Source organism: Mauremys reevesii, linkage group 16, assembly GCF_016161935.1.
Source record: "Mauremys reevesii isolate NIE-2019 linkage group 16, ASM1616193v1, whole genome shotgun sequence".
In the NCBI taxonomy this organism is placed as follows: Eukaryota; Metazoa; Chordata; order Testudines; family Geoemydidae; genus Mauremys; species Mauremys reevesii.
Window position 1 is genome coordinate 9669258 of NC_052638.1, and position 19513 is coordinate 9688770.

The 19513-nt window shown below is 48.5% G+C and overlaps 1 protein-coding gene across 7 annotated transcripts in view; it reads right to left on the reverse strand.

The window, feature by feature from the left end:
• CPNE2 (copine 2) overlaps positions 1-19513 on the reverse strand; it is a 172684-nt gene that overhangs the window by 17314 nt on the left and 135857 nt on the right. For 5 of the 7 annotated variants that reach the window (XM_039503319.1, XM_039503317.1, XM_039503318.1 and 2 more), the window contains exons 13-14: positions 16941-16992; positions 12059-12192 (exon numbers count right to left, since the gene is read on the reverse strand). In XM_039503319.1, coding sequence (XP_039359253.1) covers positions 12059-12192; positions 16941-16992 — 186 coding nt within the window. Of the gene's footprint in view, positions 1-2034; positions 2401-12058; positions 12193-16940; positions 16993-19513 lie in introns of those variants that run through there. The other 2 variants (XM_039503320.1, XR_005588916.1) reach the window with 2 other exon arrangements.

Here is a 19513-nt window from a genome sequence, read left to right on the forward strand (position 1 = left end):
TGGGCACTGGGGACTTAATTAAAAAGACACCAAATATCACAAGATCCCTGATAATAAAGAAATCACATGAGCTGGCAACAGTGTCTATATAATGAAGACGGGGAAGGATATGGAATTAACCCATTGCGTGCTGGCCATGTTCCTGCTTACTCTACCTTTGCGTCGTATCCCTCCTCCTGCTGCGCACACATTGCCTGTCGCTAACGCCTAAGCACTTTGGGGCAGAGGCTGTGTCTTCCTCAGTGCTTGTACAACACCCAAAAGTGTTGCCCCATTCCCCGGGGATTGGAGATAATAAGGCCGTCACAAAACAATTCGTGACTTTCTGTGAGCACAGCTATTCCTAAAGCCATTTCCTTGTGTCACCTCTTGAAAAAGAGCTCTGTGATCCAAGCTGCTTTTCACGGCGATTTGTCTTCTCACATCTCTTCTTTTCATCTGGCCTCTTCCTAACTTTTTTTTCCTATGGGCTACCTTACTTTCAGCCTTTACCCGGCTGGCCCTGCCTCGGTTTCACCATAAAGTTGCCAACAATTTTCTCAGTGGCCAGTAGCTGAACCTCAAAGGGATGAGTGTGTGTGGGGGAAACATTTCCCCTGTTTTTAATGGCACCCCACTCGCAGCATAACCCCGGGGATTCTCCCACTGGAAGTACATAGCAGAAATTGCAAGCACCTGAATATTGGGGCAGAGATAGTGAGAGAGATCAGGGCTGGAACTTGGAATCAGATAACTGAGAGTGGAGGGAGGGGGCAAAGAATCCATGCATCGGAATCAGGCTCTCTAAGGAATGAGCTGCAAATACTTACAGCTAGTCCATGCCCCACAGCATGGCTTCTGCTACCCTGAGCCCTACGTTATTTACTTAGCCTTGCACTGAACGCAGGTGAGCATGGATAAGCTCCAATTATGAGTGTGCTTAAAAACCCAGGTGTTAACAATGCCAAGCCCCCTAATGAGGCAGCAGTGAAATGCAATGAAGCAATGACATTCAGTAAGAGTGAAGTGAGGGCTGGCCAAATGTGCTGGGTTGACAACCCTGCAAACTACTGTCCCCTCTTCGCCCAGAGCACAGGTGCAGTACAGGGCAGTGGCAGGACACGCGTCACCGAATGGCCTTCGCAATGCACCTCAGCCTTCTGACGCAAAACCATTCTCACCTCCAAAATAAGAGCCCCACTCCAGCCTTACATAATGCCTGGCCTCTGTCGATCTCAAAGCATTTCATGAAGGAGCCCAGTATCATTTCCCCCATTTTATAGACAGGGAAACTGAGGCATGGAGCGGGGACGTGACTTGCCCCAGGTCAGTGGCAGAGCCAGGAATAGGTCCCCCAACTCTCCAGCGTCCCGGTCTAGGGGTGTAGTCACTAGGCCAGTCTCCATGCCCCATTCAGCCCTCGGGCACTCCGCCGAGTCTGCCCCGAAAGGGGTCAGTTCGTGCCAGCTCTGGTGGTGATGGGGACCCTGTTCACTAGAATATGGACCAAGGCCATCTAATTCCACACGAGGATGAGCATGGGCACGTTTCTCTGCTCCGCCACTTCCTACATGTAAAGAAACTCACTAACAGCTACCAAAGGAACTTCCTTCTCCCCCATGATACTAGGCGACCATGTAACACAGGGCTGGCCGCCCCAGACGGCCTTCAGCACTGGAGTTCAGCCTTCGGTTACAGGAGGAACAGCGTCCCTTCCCATTACATTACAGCATGAAGCAGCCACGTGGTTCATGCACGTGGCTAGGAGCCCTTTTCTCAGCAGGCTGCGTAACACCCAGTGAGTTCACAGCGGAGATGGGAAAGCTCATGATATTGGAGATGTTCCCTGGTGTGGCTGCAGCTGGCCGCAAATCCAGGTGACCATGAGTGGTTTCACCCTGGAGACTGTCGTACATACAAAGCGTACGCCAAGCTGCTTTGCAGGAATAAATAAGGCAGGACCATGAACTCCTGGAGTCAGGTGCAAAACGATCACATGCTGAAGGAATCACCCTGTCACAAAGCCAATAACAGAGAGAGACAAAGAATCTGAGGCATGGGAATCTTTTCACACAGGATTTGGAGCAGGATGGAGAACCAGGGATGTACAGAGGTGCAGATTCTGGGGCCTTCGAGACCAATGAACGGGGCCAGCTTTTCAGCTTCACGTCTCTTTCCCTCCACTATCTTTGGGGATTTACAAAGGAAGACATGGAGGGGTGGGTGCTGAGGCAGGGGTTTCATGCTTGTAAGATAAAGAGGGGAAATCTTAAGTACAGAGAAGCAGATCCTGGGGTGCTGGGGACAGACTGGGCTTTTCCATGTGCTGGGCAGATGCAAGTTCAGAACCAGGTTGTCTTTTAATAACTGGACGGCCTGTGCAGTGATAGCAGCTCACGACTTGCTGGCTTCTGGGCAAATCTGCGGGTGAGGAAGAAAGGTCAGAGAACTCCATAGTAAGGTGCCTTCTAGGGCCTTATGCCTCCTTTTTTAGTATTCAGCATGGGTTGTTAGCATACAGTCAGGCTGCTCTTCCAATATCATTTATTGTTTCCATCCGTTTTTTAAGTTACTTGATATTAAAGTCACGTATGGGCTGTATTGCCTATAAAATGTGACCACCAATTATTTCTGCTAGTTAAGTCAGCAATTAGATTCAAGCCTGCTAGGGATTATCCAACATATCCAGCATGCTAGTGAAAGAGGAGCCTATTTGGAAACCGAAGATTCTCTTTGAAAGGTAATTTTCATTTCCCAGTGCTTGTTAATCCTTTTCGTGTCAAGTCAGGTGCATGCAGTCTCTCCCTCTCTCTCACACACACATTGTTTTCTGCTTCCACCCCTTAAAAGCTGGTGAGCTCCATTGTTTGTGATCTGGGTTGCCATGGAAAAGGTATAAGCAGGGTTGGTTTTTTAGTGCTAGGAAATGGCACACTTCTCGGAGGGAAGCTGAACGAGAACGGGGCGGATTCAGACCCGGGGACAGGGCAGGCTCCCAGATACCATGGCGATGTTCACAAATCCTAAACGCCTAGACATCCAATTAGATTGCTGGGCAGATAGAAATCAACAGAGCTGCATCCGCCTATCCCCAAGGCTGGATATTTACCAGCATGCCTAGAATATCTGCATTAACGTTTTCAACTTATCCTTCCTTTGCCATTTGCCACCACTTATTTCACACAATGACCCCTGGCTGCTTGCCAACGGCCCCTACTCTGCTCCACGCTCGTATCATTTATTGCGGTTTCTACAGCACCTCAAGGAGGTGTAACTTGAACTGACAATGGCGCCAGGGGTGCTTCCCCGGGGCAGGCTGCACGGCTGGAAAGGGACCAGGCAAACTCGATTCAGCCGAAAACCTGAGATGAGAAATGGATGCTGGCTCACGACCCCACTCCCCACACCTGCATGCAGCTTATGGTTCTTGAAACCCACGGCCTGAGAAGCAAAGGTTTGAATCACTAAGCAAACCATGCCGATAAAACCGGAGGCAGAGCTAGCCAGCTGCTCTCTGTTCATTTGCCAATTATCCTAGTAAAAGTCTATTCCCCATCTGCCCCCCGATATGGCAGGGAGGTTACCCACAATGGAACTTATCTCTGTCACCTCCCAAGCCCTATCACACACACTGATGGGAGAACTATATTCTAGATCCCCTCCTCATGTGCAAATCAATTTTCTCTAGCCATAGAGTTCCAGCCAAACAAGTCACCCCACTTGCTAATGTTGCCTCATTTCTTATAACTCCTTTTCTCTCTTCAAGTCAGCGTGGCCATGACTACAGTTGGATTTTAGCCTTAGAGACTGAACAATGACGATGGTGGTGGTGGAGGGGGGTGGATCAAAGACACACGAGCAGCATTTTTTTAATGTTCAAAGGTGACCATGTGACTTCTCCAAATCTCCATCCTCATCAGGAGCCATTTGCAACCAGAGGGCCAAATTCCCTGGTGCAAACTGACGCTGCCCCACTGGCTTCAACTGCACTCATTTCTACCACTCTGAGTACGTCATCACGGCCCATGAAGGTGTGACTGCAGCGTGGGTAGGCAGACCTGGGCCAGCTTGCATCTAGTTGGTGCAGGTAATGATAGCAGGGAAGACTTGGTAGAAGTTGGCAACACAACCAGGTACCCAGTGTCCCCAGCAGGCTTTTACTGGGGCAGGCAGCCTGCACCGTCATGTCTTCACTAGCTAAAGCTGGTACCTCTCCCCACGCTGCAATCACACCTTTATCTGCGGTGTATAAGTGCCCTCCACACGTCTCTGCTGCAGGCCTAACGCGGCCATGGAGAGCCATGCATCGAGTACCAACCCCGCTGGGGTGGTCAGCAGCTGCTGGTGAAGATCACAGAGATGGGACGGAGCTGCAATGTTCCGTTCCTGGTCAGGAAATTCTAGATCTGGATCCAAAATCTGCCCATGCTTGGGAACACCAAGATCTAGGTTTGGTTTTCTCCAGCAGAAACCCTTTGACCCTCAGAGCCCAGGGTCTCCAAATGTTTGGGCCCCAGCTATTCAGCCCTTGTTTTTACCTGGCTCACGGGGCCCCTTGTGCTTTTACAACAAACCCACCCATCTGTGGCCGCTTTCATTGCTAAAAATAAAAGGGGCCTCTCTCCCTGAAAAGAAGCTGCTGCCATCTTCTCAGCCGACGCCTCTTTGTCAGGAGGCTATTATTAAAGATGACATTACTGACATTCTTCGCTCTAGGTATTCAAGCTGGGATGAAAGAGGGCAGGTCATGGGGGAATCAAATTCTTATCAGTTATTCATTGCGCATCTTAAAAAAGAAAAATCCGGTTCAGACTTGCCTACGGTAGACCTATTACCTTAGTATTATTTAAAAGCTCCTTTGATTACAATATTAGTGCCACCGAGGGGTGCAATTTACATATGATTAATGCTTCTCTATTCATTCCTAGGTCTGGAGCCTTCTCCCCACCACCTCTTGAATTCTGACATATAAAACAAAAATTGAAAATAAAGAGTGATCGGAATCCATAGTGAATGAAACCAAATTCAGACTTGCCAACAACAAAATAAGTATGTAACTACCGCCGACGCAAGAGATGTCTCCTAGAAAAGCAATTTACTGCTGACGTTTTTAAAAGGGATGGAGGACGGAAATGGAAGTGCAGAAAGCTATTACGATCCGAAAGCAGATGGGGAAAGCTGTTACAGCTCCTTTGGAAAGAAAACAAGTGAAGTTGTGTCTTTTAATTAAAGACCAGGAACAGGGGATGTGCTGTGATCTGTGGCATCACAGTCTTTCTCAGTAAATGCTTCCCGATAAAAGAAATCGGCTCCAGCTACAGGTACAAACTGGCTTCCACTCAGCTTGACTTTCAACTTTGTCCCCTTTGTTTACCAGAGACCATGCAGAGTCTGGAACTCTGCTACACAGATATCTAGCAACTGAACAGTACATTGCAAATATGTGTAGCATTTCTTATCATACCCTCTCTTCATCAGTGCTATACCAGCTGCCTCCCCCATGTTCCCTGGCCAACAATTTCAGATTACATGTCTGTGTGTCCTGTGACCAGCTTGGTCATAGGACATCATTTTCCTAATGTTTCAATAGGTGGTTTTATCCCAGAGGTACCCCACTCCTCTCTAGGACCCGATTTTACAGATGGGGAACTGAGGCACAGAAACTAAGTGCCTTGCCCAAGGTCACACAGGAAGCCCATGGCGGAGCAGCGACTTGAATCTGGGGCTCCCATGTCCCAGGCCAGTGTCCCAATCACTGGGCTGGTCCTTCCACTCCAGCTCCAGATTATACAGCATATAAATGACGGCAAACGTTTTCCAAAAGGCGCTGTTGATCTCGTGTTCCTCCATTTTTGCACATCCAGCTCAAGGCACCTTTGTCTCAAGTTGGGCACACCAGATCAGTGGCCACTTCTGAAAACTTTGGCTTACGTATCATTCTCCCAATAGGGCCTCTCTCACAGGCAGGTGACCCTGATCATGAGGGGCGGTGAACAGAGAGGTAGTCCGGTGTTCTTACACAGGGATCTTTACAGATGGAACACGGCCGATTGCATGTGTCTGTGCGCGCATGCACCGAGGAAACATGACAGAGCATGACGCTTCCAGCCAAAACACCACCCCCCAGGCACTCTCCAGGAGAGAGAAAGCAGAGTGCTTGTATCTCACACTCAGACCCTCCCTCTTGAGTCCCCGCATCATGGCACTGTCGCCCAGGACGACAAAACTAGTAACCACCAATATCGTCCTTCCAACCACCGTGTCCCACAGGAAGAGTTTTTGGTCTCTCTGTGGATTGGGGGAGGGTGGTGGTGGTAACACAAAGGTGCTAAGGGGACCTGGACAAAAGGGGGACTGGTGCTGTTGGAGTGGAGGGGGCTGCTTCCTCCCCACTGCTTGTCCTGCCTCCCAGTTCCAGGGATAGGAGGGCCCGTGGGGCGAAGGAGGGGGCACAGCGGAGGTGGAATCAGCAACGGGATTGGAGGGCTGTGAGGAAAGCAGCTCCTCCCCACCTCTGCCCTGGGCTCCCGACGGGTCCAGATGACCCCAGGATTTTGCAGCTCTCCGTCAGAGGGGTCCAACCCTAGCCGACAGGCAAGCCAACTTCTTACATTTAAAGGGGCGGCACACAGCAAGCCGACCCTCTCACCCATGACAATCCATCCCCAGCTCAGAACAGACCATCGCTCTCATGCTGCCTTTGTCTCAGCTGGGGGAGGGGGTGAAGAGCCCCAGAGCCCAGCAATTCCATTCCTTGGGCCCAGAAGGTGAAGATCCCAGGACCTCAGACAAACACCCGCCCCCTTCTGCCAGTGGCTCAGCATCCCTCTTTCAGCTCTCTAGCCCCGCCTGAGTCTGGCAGGGGCAGCTGGTCATGCCCACTGCCCCATCCGGGTGCTTTGCGCGGGAGGGGACAGCGCAGCAGCTATGCTTCTGTCGCCCTGAGGACAGGGAATTGAAAACTTCCCGGTCCTGCTGCGCTGGCCCTTTAAGAGTCTCTGGGGCCCAGAACCCTGCCCCCTAGAGGTCACTAGGCTAAGGGACAATGGATTCTGCTATCTAAGCCCAGTGACCTGGGAATATCTTCATTATCGTTAAGCAAATTAAACTCGTCTGGTTGTTGACACGCCTGCAACCGCCCCGACGGCAGCACTCAGCCAACGACGCGCCAAAGACCATTTCCTTTCCACGTTCACACTCGCGCCCATACTCTGCCAAGGGCCCCGCCCCCAACCAGCTGCACCACGTGGGGCTCAGGGGGCGTATGGGCCCACTCGGAGACGCTGCACCTCTAGCTCTCTCTTGGTTCTGCATGGGCTAACGTGCGAGTTGGTCTCTCACAAGCTTGAAACCCAGGGCCCGAGTTTAAAAGGACGAACAGCAGAGTTATCACCACAGACAGCTTGAAAAATGGCTGGAGACAGGATAATTATGCAGCCAGTTGGCATTCGGGACTGGGGCACCGTGTCGCTGGAACGGAGCTGTTTCCATGGGCCCAGACAGTAAGACAGCATCACTCACGCTGGCCACTGGCTCTGACCTGGGAGAACAAAATGGATGGCAGATCTGTCACCACTAACACGGTATCCTGCTCTCACTTAGGGTAGCAAACGTAATCCCTGCTGCGTAAGCAGGAAGGAACTCAGCCTGGTCTTGTGGGACAGGCCCACTACAGGATATCAGGCTAGATTGACCTGAACCACCTAGGAGCTCCAAAGTTGTTCTTGGTGCACAGGATAGTTCAGTCTGATAACAACTGTGGGATTCCAATGCATTAGAAACTGGTTCACACCCATCCGCTTGCAGCCCTGTGATTCCCTCCCTTTTAGGTCAGGATTTTATTTCAGCTGCATGAGTCTCTTTAAATTACCACATTCCTCCCAGCCCTTCCTTCCTACCAGCTTAAACAGAAAGTAACCTGCAAAACCTGCCCTCACAAACCACTGCTAACATCCTGGTACAGTCTCTTCAGAACGAGACAGAAACTCACGTGCTAATGAAGCAGAGCAGATTCAGGAGGGCCATCCTCAGAGATAACAAGCAGCTTTTTGGCATGTGTGTGTAAACAGTCTGATGGGCTAATTAATCAGGACTTCCGGGATTAGAGAGTGACTTGAAGCATCATTTTGGAACTGGGTTGCTGGCACAGAATCGGCCGTTTGCCCACATGACTTAAAAAACTGTAAATAAAGATGTCAAATATTTTTCTGACTTTACAGGGATTTTGTTTTTAATTGTCCCTCAGCTCAAGGCTCACGTTCGATCACAGACCACGTCAACATCAGCAGGGTTAGAGACAAAAACGTCTCGGCTATTGAGCAGCGATCTGTACATATTGAGTGTACTGTTCAGTGGCATTTCCTTGCAAAGGAAATAAACAGGTTGTTACCACTTTGTGGCTTCTTTATGACATCTGAAGACCTGCACTGTGTTATAAAACTAAAGGTTTCTTTGTTGATTGCTTTTCACCTTTGGTATAACAAGTCTTCCCTGGAAGACGCAGAGAACTGGAGTGGGAGCCTTCTCTGCCCTTAACTGGAAGGGTGAGAATGCTGAATCTTTAACAAAGATTTCCCTCCTAACTGTGTTTTGTGTTGGAGCTAAATAAACCAAAGAGTTTAAAAACCCATCTGAATAAGAATTTCTTCTCTGTCCAATTGCTCAGGTTCCAATTGTTACATCATGATCTTACTAGTACTCCAGTCAGCTACAGGACAGGAGAGGTCAGACCAGTGTAAGACAGAAGCAGGAGACATTTTTGTTTTAAAAGCAACAAAAGATACCTTGCAGGCCTTGCACTAATGACGTGCACTAATCTCTCTCAATGGTGCGTCGCTCGACAACTCACATATTGTGTGGAATTAACTGGGGATCGTTCTAGGCCTCATGAAAAGAAACAGCTCAACTCTATGCAAAGCCAGAGTGCTTCAAAAGGACATTGTAGGATTTGGAGCTCATGGAAAACAAACAACTGAAGACACTTGTTAGAGCCAATGCCTGAACCAGATCAGCTGTGAGCACTGGCCCTTCCTGTTAAAGCCAATGAGAGTTGGTCTCTTGCAGGCCCAGACCTGTACTCATAGATTCAAGGACTGGAAGGGACCTTGAGAGATCATCGAGCCCCCTGCCCTCATGGCAGGACCAAATACTGTCTAGGCCATCCCGGATAGACATTTATCTAACCTACTCTTAAATATCTCCAGAGATGGAGATTCCACAACCTCCCTAGGCAATTTATTCCAGTGTTTAACCACCCTGACAGTTAGGAACTTTTTCCTAATCATAGACTATCAGGGTTGGAAGGGACCTCAGAAGGTCATCTAGTCCAATCCCCTGCTCAAAGCAGGACCAATCCCCAGATTTTTGCCCCCAATCCCTAAATGGTCCTCTCAAGGATTGAACTCACCACCCTGGGTTTAGCAGGCCAATGCTCAAACCACTGAGCTATCCCTTCTCCCTAATATCCAACTTAAACCTCCCTTGCTGCAGTTTAGGCTCATTGCTTCCTGTTCTATCCTTAGAGGCTAAGGTGAACAAGTTTTCTCCCTCCTCCTTATGACACCCTTTTAGATACCTGAAAAACTGCTATCATGTCCCCTCTCAGTCTTCTCTTTTCCAGACTAAACAAACCCAATTCTTTCAGCTTTCCTTCATAGGTCATGTTCTCAGGACCTTTAATCATTCTTGTTGCTCTTCTCTGGACCCTCTCCAATTTCTCCACATCTTTCTTGAAATGCGGTGCCCAGAACTGGACACAATACTCCAGCTGAGGCCTAACCAGCGCAGAGTAGAGCGGAAGAATGACTTCTCGTGTCTTGCTCACAACACACCTGTTAATGCATCCCAGAATCACGTTTGCTTTTTTTGCAAGAGCATCACACTGTTGACTCATATTTAGCTTGTACACTATAACCCCTAGATCCCTTTCTGCCGTACTCCTTCCTAGACAGTCTCTTCCCATTCTGTATGTGTGAAACTGATTGTTCCTTCCTAAGTGGAGCACTTTGCATTTGTCTTTGTTAAACTTCATCCGGTTTACCTCAGACCATTTCTCCAATTTGTCCAGATCATTTTGAATTATGACCCCATCCTCCAAAGCTATTGTACAGGTTTCTCACAGTGCTGCCACTGCACCTCAGGCCTGTCCTCCAGTCCACTCCCTCACAGTAACACATCGTGGTTCTGTCTCTGCAGTCCCGGGAGCTCTCCTGAAGCACAAGGTGCTACGCATGCTATGCAGTGCCATGGGACAATCTGTAGTGGGGCCAGCCACCCGTTACGGAGGGGATCCAGACTACTATCACTTTGTGCCCCCACCAGGAATGAACTCACGGAGCTCCAAAGGCAGAAAGCTGGTGGACTTACCCCACGCCAGGCTGCCTCACCCCTCCCCACGCCCCGCAAGAACCCAGGTGGTCCATCGCTTGACTCATTCTTCCTGGGTAAGCTGCAGTGCTGCCAGTTTGACCACAGCATACAAAACGCTTTTGTTTCCAAAACCACTGAACAAAACACAGGCGCCCAAAAGCCCAGCTCCCAGACACGAAACACTGTTCTACACCTGAACAACAAGGAGTCCGGTGGCACCTTAAAGACTAACAGATTTATTTGGGCATAAGCTTTCGTGGGTAAAAAACCTCAAGGTGCCCCCAGATTCCTTGTTGTTTTTGTGGATACGGACTAACATGGCTACCCCTTGACGTTCTACACCTGGAAAGACGGGCTCTGTATTAAACAGCATTAGCCCTCCCACCCTGCAGTCTAATCCACGGGCCAATCGTCTCCTCCTCTCCTGCCTATTATGCTCATCACAGTGCTACTGGAGCACTTGTGTTTGAATAACACCTATTCAAATGAGGGGCATAGGGAAAAAGTAGAGTTCCTTATTTTAGATGAATCATTCTTACGGTGTAGCCTATCCGTGGGCAATACATATTCCTCGTCCGTAAGCTGTAGCAATTAACACATTTCCCATTGACTCCCACTAACTTTTAATGGGAGCAAAATTAACACTGACACGGAATGCTTTTCCAAACCTCACCCACGGAGTTTAACCTAGGAAATGACTCAAACTATTATGTCAATAAATAAATCACACATTTGTTTGCCAGTGTGTTATGGGCACTGGAAAAAACCAGTCGATCAGATGCCTGGCCCAGTGGCTGCAGTGCCAGCTTGGGATTTGGGAGACTCAGGCTGAGTTCCCTGCTCTGGTACAGACCTTGGACGAGACACTCGGCCTCTCTGTGTCTCAGGCCTCCGTCTGGCAATGGGGATAAAAGCGCTGTCCTACCTCACAGGGCTGTTGAGAGGTTCTCAGGCACTACGACAGTGAGATAAGTACCTAGGATAAACTGCATCTCTTCACTCGCCTGAAAACACACATGGCCCAAGAGGAAGAAGGATGGCCCCTGAGTTACTAAACTGGGACTCAGGAGTTCAATTCTGTGTTCAATTCTTGGCTTTGCCACTGATTTCCTGTGTGTCTGGGTGAGTTGCTTAATGTCCTTGTGCCTCAGTTCCCCATCTGTATTATGGAGAGAACAACACTTCCTTACCACCCAGGGGCATAGAGGTTAATTCCGTGGTGCCTACAAGATGCTCAACTGTTGCAGTAACAGAGGCTACAAGTCCCTGAACAGAGTCTCAAACTCCTAGTAGTCTCCGAATTCCATTGTATCTTGCCTTTGTCATTGTATCACTGTATCTGCCTTTGTCATGAACCTACAGCAGCAGGTCTTATTAAAACATACCTGAAATTACTTCTTCCCTAAATACAGCTGTTCCATGCCTTTAACAGCGAGACATCCCATCAGCTTTTAAACAGAGCTAGTTACTGGCCTGTTGGCTAAGATCAAGCATGGTATGTATCACTGACATTGATGCACCCGCTACCAAGGGACCACAGCCTGTGTATGCAAGGAACGGATTAAGTTATCTAATAGGTCTTTTTTATCTTGCACTTCTCTGATCCTGTGCCCTCTAGGAGATAACAAGATGGTAAGCTTAATGAGTCTTGCTTTGAAATTCCAAGCCAAGGCAGCGATACAGATAAAAGGACAGACACTTGTTAACTTACTGCTGCAAACTCCTGCTGCGTAGCCTGGGCAGCAAACCGAGCCACGTGATTGACAATGGGAGAGAAGTTGGTTGGTCCGTAGAAGCGTATGTGAGGCAGACAGGCTGAGTATGCTTGGACAATGCCTTCCACTCCTTAAAGAGAACCAGACAAACCAGACATTAACTAGACAGCCTCCCAGCCGGCTCCCTGCAGTAACCTTCTCCGTACACATCAAAATGGATTTCAGATACAATGGGCAGAAGCCTGAGATCACTGAAGCTAAATTTCACTTTGCTACTCATCTTCCAGTAGCATCTTGTAGCCCCACCAGAGATCTGAGCCTACTTCTGAGAGAGATCATACGAACAGCGCCGTACCCTACCATTCAAACAGACAGGTAACAAGTGGTAAGGGAAACAGACACACAGAGGTGAAGTTATTCGAGGTCAGTGGCCGAATCAGAAGTAGACACTAGGTTTCCTGGGTTCTAGTCCAGTGCCCTAACCACTGGGCAATACAGCCACAGTCTAACACCAGAGTTTCTTGAAACCACCTGTTGACTTCCTCTGGGGTTGTGGATGCTCAGAACTTCAGAAAACAAGGCTTCAAATGTCTTTGGTGTTAACAGACCGTTTCCAGCAGACCCCTGAACCCTTGTGGTTAAGAGAGAGAGCTTCTAACGCTTGAATTCAGATAGGGCTTGTTTTTGGAAACCTACCAAGCCATGTGAACATACCAACATACCAAGCCTGAGCGGGAGCACAAATAAATGCCCTGAAAGAATCTCACCATGCCTAAGAAGGAACTGAGACAGCCATAAAGCGGGAAAGCGGTGGAGAGAAGCCACAGTCACAGGAACAGCCTGGCTCTGATCTGTGAGTTAAAGGAGGCTCTTTTGCTTTCATTACTGATAGCTCTGCTCAGGTGTGTACATGCTGGTCAGCACGTTAGACTAGGGATACAGGACTCTCAGCTCAGGCTAGGCAAGGAAAGAATCCATCCCTGGAGCGGACTCCTTACTCACTGTTTGCCATGGGTGATCGTATGATAAGGATTACATTGGTCTATCCCTACCACGTCCGTTGTCTGAACTCTCCCACCAGCTTGCAGGGCACTTCTACAGTTGCCAGCAAATTTACAAGCTCGGGTTATGCAAGTGGCTTGGGTTACTGTGTTCTCTCTTGTTGCCTTACTTAGCCGAGAAAAATGTTTTTTAAAAAAAGTTCCTCACTTATGAAATAACGAGGCCAAAGTTTGCTCTGCAACATGGGTGCAAAGGGAGCTGGAATTTCAAAAGGGAGCCACCTACTCACATCAGAGGACAGAATGTGGCTTTAAACTCTATGCTCTGCTAACGTGCGACAGCCAACTCTGTGGCTGGGCGGGAAGCAGGAATCCAAGCTCCTTGGACAAGCGACTGTTATATTGCTCAAATGGAAATATCTAGGAGTAAAGACACACAAAAAGGCTATTTCATGCCTGTAGCTTCAGACCACTAGCTGACGGCACCGCCTTCCAGCCTGACCGGAACAGTGTGACGCCGATTCCCTCGAGGGTCATCTGTGCTCTGATCACCTAGGAGACCAGCCTCCGCCAAAGTCTTTGCACAGATGCAAGACGTGAAGGTGGCCGCACTGAGAGGTTCAATTTCCAACTGTGTCCTGAACTCTCAGCTCCATTCTTTTCCATCCCTTCACCTCTCTTTTAAAGTACACTCATGCAAATGTTACATCTATCTGCCTCTGAACACGAACACGAACACACACACACACACACACACACACACAGATTTTGAAGACAGAATAAATATCAACTGGAACTAATCATTTTCTCTCCCCATCTTACTGATGGGTTAAAGCTTTGGCTCCAAAGAACGGGGCGGGGCAGCGGGGCAGCGGGGGTGGGTGGGTTGGATCACTTGGTGATTACCTGTTCTGTTCATTCCCTCTGGGGCACGTGGCATTGGCCACTGTCGGTAGACAGGATACCGGGCTAGATGGACCTTTGGTCTGACCCAGTAGGGCCGTTCTTATGTTTGAATATAGCTGATTCCAAGTGATAAATTATTGTAGTACATAATTTCAGTTACCAGTAGGACCCCTAATCTGCAACAACCTGCGTGCATGAGGGCTGCTGTGCCTTGCCTGGAGAATTATTGGCGTCGACAGGGCTCCCCTTTAAGCACAGCAATCTGCCTGCATGCAAGAAGTTGCAGGATCTGGGTCTAAGTGTCTATTTTAGGATGGGATTTTCAACAGCACCTAAGTGACTCAGGTGCTCAGCTCTCATGAAAGCCAAAGGGACTTGTGCTCCTCAGTCACTTAGACGCTCTTGAAAATCCCACCTGTAATACAGCGGGGGGAGACCCCCGAGCCCACTGCAGTTTGAAGTAAATTTCGGCAAGCTTTCAATTTACCAAATATGTTGCTATGACTGCCAAGAAAACCTTCCAAGTGTGCACAGAGCAGAATGGATGCTGTGGTACCTGTCTAAGTCTGCAACAATAGCTCTGAGAGGTCTGAACTGCCCTGTTCATTTCAGTGGGGGTGTTAACATTTAACCCTAATCGTGACACTAAACCCTTTTTTATAACTTTGGTATTCAATTGTGCACCTAATTTATGCACAGAATTACTGTGATTGTATATGTAAACTGGGTAATTCCATACAAAAATGAGCAAACACAGAGCAGAAATACTGCAGTAGTTCTAAGAGGCCCGGCACTATTTTCTCTCATTTTACGAATGAAAGGTTTAGCGTCAGATTCGTCCCTTTGATATTTGTGAAAGCATCCCATTGTTAACTCCGCTGTGCTTCAAGGGTAGTATAACGGCATAATCTGACAAAATTTGGCTCTTTCCACAGAACGAGTTTGATATCCACTTCTGAATAGAAAGAGAACTGTCTGAACATGACCCGATGCAGTGCTGTCCGAGTCTGCACATATAGCCCGGAGTGTAGCAAGGACGTTAGATCCAGAGATTCCTCTCAGATGGATGTTGAATCTGAAGCCTACTGATGACAATTGAAACTATTTCCTGGTTTCTGCTGAAACATTCCCAGCCAGCTTTTTCTTGCAGAGAGGAATGTTCAACTGTGAATGGCACTCCAGAACAATGCAATCACCACCACCCACGCCCAATCAGATCTGTGCTATCTTCAGATGCCCCATTTCCAGGGAAATTCACCCCCCGCCTTTTGATTTAAGGCAATTTATCATGAATAGAAGATAGGGCACGATGTGGCAACCTAAGATTTATTATGTCATTACCAAGAGGTAATAAGGACTCGTGCCACTCAAGCATGTATGTCAAATAGTACTTCAACTAGTACTCTATGCATATGCACAGACATGCAAATAGTGCATAATATCTTGCATTGCTCTGTTTACCAATCAGAGAAGTGTATTCCTATTTAATCTAAACATTTAGTACTGGTTTCACAGTGTGATAAAAGGCTACACTAGCACAGGAGGTTTATGGAGGATACTGGCACTGTGGTTCTGCAGATTTACAATTATTAATGTCACTGTCCAGCAACATCTGTTGAAGGTGTTTATCTGTCCCCCATTACCAGAACATCTGAGCACCACAGACTCACTATATATCTCCAGGAGGTAGGGTGGTGCTGTTATCAGACTATCCCATTATCAGTTGGGAAACTGAGGGAACAGAAAGATTAAGTGACTTGCCCAGGGCAGTCTGTGGCAGAGATGGGAATTGAACCTGGGTCTCATAAGTGCTAGACTGGTGCCCCTAATCACTGGACCATCTTTCCTCTCTCCCGCCAGCAGAATCAGGACTATCAGGCTTGTCAGGTCGTTATCTCCATCCCCCCACCCCTGCCAGCATGCCCGCCTGTAGGCACGGCCTCAGGGAGGAGACAGAGTTCTAGTTCCAGGTGACTGTCGGCCAAGTCACTTTGCCTCGGTTTCCCCCATCTACAATAACAGAAGTAAAACTGACCCATGATTACAAAGCTGAGCAAGTGCACTGTGGAGACAGACGGGCTAACCCCGTAAAGGGTTAAGTGGAACCTGGATATTAGGTTACTTTAATCCAATTTAGTAGACCAGGTCTACACTGCAGATCTGTATCGGTATAACAACATTGCCCAAGGGTGTAAAAAATCCACACCCGTGAGCAACGCAGTTACACCGACCTAACCCTCCGTGTAGACAGCGCTACTTTGATGGCAGAGCTTCTCCCATCGACATAGCTACCGCCTCTCGGGGAGGTGGATTAATTACGCTGGCAGGAGAAGCTCTCCCATCAGGGCAAGAGCGTCTTCACATAAGTGCTGCAGCTGTGCCGACGCAGCGTTTTAAGTGTAGACCTGCCTTTGGTCTATATTATTTAGATGGCAAACTCCATATGTTGGTACAAGTGCCTAGGACATCGGGCCCCTGGTCTGTGAATGCTACCGTAATACAAATAAAGAACAGTACCATAGAAAGCTCTCTGACAAATCAGGACAATGGGATAGTGACCTAGTGAAATAGGTACAGCACAAATACTAGAGGTGTTCTCAGCAAGTACAAGGGGCTGAGAGAGCTCACTTGAGATTGTCCTAGTTTTTGCTAAGACCTGTGTTATGCAGGAGGTCAGACTGGAGGATCATAATGGTCCCTTCTGGCTTTAAATCTATCATGGGATCTGTGAAAGTCACTGTAACCAAATTTCAACTTCAAGAGGACTTGTAAAAGTACAGGAGGCACGCAGTGCTCTTTGTCCTATGAGCCTCCAGGACGCTGCACTGCTCCAACACAGGTTCTTCTGAAGACTTAGTTAGGACCTGCTCCACTGCTCTTTGGAAGACACCACAGGGGAGGTAACAAGTCCTAGTAGTCAGCAGATACAGGTCCCCATGCCGGAAAGGTCTGGGCCCACGTATGTACTTACCAGAACAGAATGGGTTGGTGGGGTTGAAGTTAATGGCAAATTCGTGCGATACCTGGGGGGAAAAAAAACAAAACAACCCAAATTGACATGGGAACTAAGCACAGAGTGGGGTTTCTGGCAATAGGCTTGGCAAAAGAACGTAAGGCGGTTTTTGGGTCTGATGGGCAGAACTCCCCTGCACTCCCCAAAGGGAGTCTTGCTTTGTTTTGGCAGTGTCACCGATTTATTAATTCCCCATGCTGGGTCTGCAACATTTCCTATGCCCCCAGCTATGCCAAGCGTAGGAAAAGTGAAAATTAACACACGCAGACTTCAGTAGCTTTGGGGGGCGGGGATAGTTCCTTTTGCCTTAAGGCCTTTTGACTAAATCTCCACTCAGCTTCCTGTGAAACTGGGATTCCCATCACTAATTCCTTAGTGAATAGGAAGAAACTGGGTTTGTCCACGTTGCTTCCCTTTGCCTACCTGGAGGATGAGCACAGGGAGAAGGGCCCAGATCCTCAAAAGGTGTTTAGGCGCCTAGCCCCTATTGATCTCAGTGGGAGCTAGACACCTACATAACCTTTGAGGATGTGGGCGGAGCCGCGGAGTCGGGCCAATCCGCTGGCACATCTCTCACATACCCCACCAAGAATCACACTCGCTAGAAGAAGTGACTTTAATTCCATGTAAAGTCACAAAAGGCTCAAACAACGTTAACCACATGACACAACGTCCTAGCTGTAGACACAGTCCCTGTTCCCCATCCCTTTGCAAGCTGGCACTGCAGAGCAGGTGACAGAGGTAACCCCCTGGAATTGCTGGGACTGGCTTTCCCAACCGTCAAGGAAAATAGTTAAGGAAGCCCACCTTCCTAGGCAGCAGCAAGAGACACTCAAGGTCTTCAGGCAACTGACACCATGTGGGAGGAATTATCCACCTCTCCGGAAAAGGGGAGATGCTTCCGAATGGGGATTCCTTGGGACGCTGGCAACTGAAGCGCGCCTGGCGTTTCCTATCAGTTATGTGGCGGCTCAGCCCGGCCATTTGCAAAATTAATAGCAATGCTAATTGCAAAGCTCTCCTCAGGAAGCTTCTCTCAGCATCAATTACATTAAGAGGCGCTTGCTTTTATTGCTCCTAATAATTCTGCTCATGCCGTATGAATGAATGACTCAGGAAGCGGGCTCCCCGGGGAGTGCACAAGCGTAAGTGAGAGCACGATGTATCCCAGAGTGACAGGAACAATGAAACGCAGACGGAGCCAGGTCTCAGTGCCCATCTCTGCCATTCCAGCGTAGAAGATTTGCTCAGCAGCTCTGGACTGGTGATTGCCAGAAACCACTGCCCTGTTTCCTGGAACAACTCCACTGAAATGCCCTGGTGATCCGTGCAAAGGATTCTAAGGCCCAGAGGGAAAGACCCCGGGGTGAGGGACTGAGTGGGAAGTGATGCTATGAAAGAGGCTGGGAACCCCTGCAGTAGCAGATGCTTTGAATTAATCAGCATGTACTGTTCTCTGACGAGGCCTAAAGAAATCAGAAGAGAGGAGTGACTCCTTGAGACCCACTAACAATCTCACTATGCAGATTGGACACTATGGATACTACAGAGACTCTCAGATTACACAGATCAGCAACAGAGAGATGCACCATTTTCTTTAGCCTAACTGCTACCGGAGCGTGTGATGCATTGGTTCAAGCACACGGGCTGGGCTACAACTCGGGTTCTCGTAACGAGCTCTGCCAGTGATTTGCTGTGGGTGAGCAATTCACTTAGGGCTTAACAGTCAAACTCAGAGGAGTAAATGCAGGCACCTAAATAACTAGTCTGACTAGCAGCAGTGCTGAGCACCCCCAACTCCCTTTTTCAACACTTCTGACAATTAGGCCAGTTATTTAGGCCACTAATCTCAAGTGCCCAAATATGAAGATGCAGCCTCAGTTTACCAGCGACACTGGGGATAATAAATCCCCCATCTCTTACGGGTTTTGAGGGTTAATTAATGTATGCAAAGTGCCTTGATATCCTCAGACAGAGGGTGCTGCAGTCCACGAATATTAATAAAGCCAGTGAAATGAACCTTAGGTTTCAAGGGAAGTTAGCGTTAACTATCCCTGTATAGGATACAAAAACCTCCCAGACTGCCAGGGAAATACAGATCTCTCTGCTTCAGCATGTCCCCCATTTCCACTTAAAATACATGCTATCTAGAGAATAAGACGACTTCCTTTTTTTGTAAGATTCCGTGGAAAAAACCTCCTAGAACTCTTTTCTGCGTTTAAAGCTGATTAGCTGTTGCGCAAGGTAACGTTACCATTTCCTCTCTGAGGCACTTCATGCTCGTTTAGGGCAATGAATAATGCTGCCATTCATATGCACAACCCCTGACCTGGTGACCGAAGCATGTGCCAAATCTTCAGTGACCGGGCTCTGTAATGCGGCGTTCCCTTGGCTGGCAGCGTTCCGCAGACATTACACACCAGGCCTGTGCACCAGAGAGCAGACTGCAAGGTGACGACGTTACAACGGCAGCATTGTGCACTCAGGACCCTTTCCACTTCTCCAGCCCCCTGATATTTCCCAGTGTAACC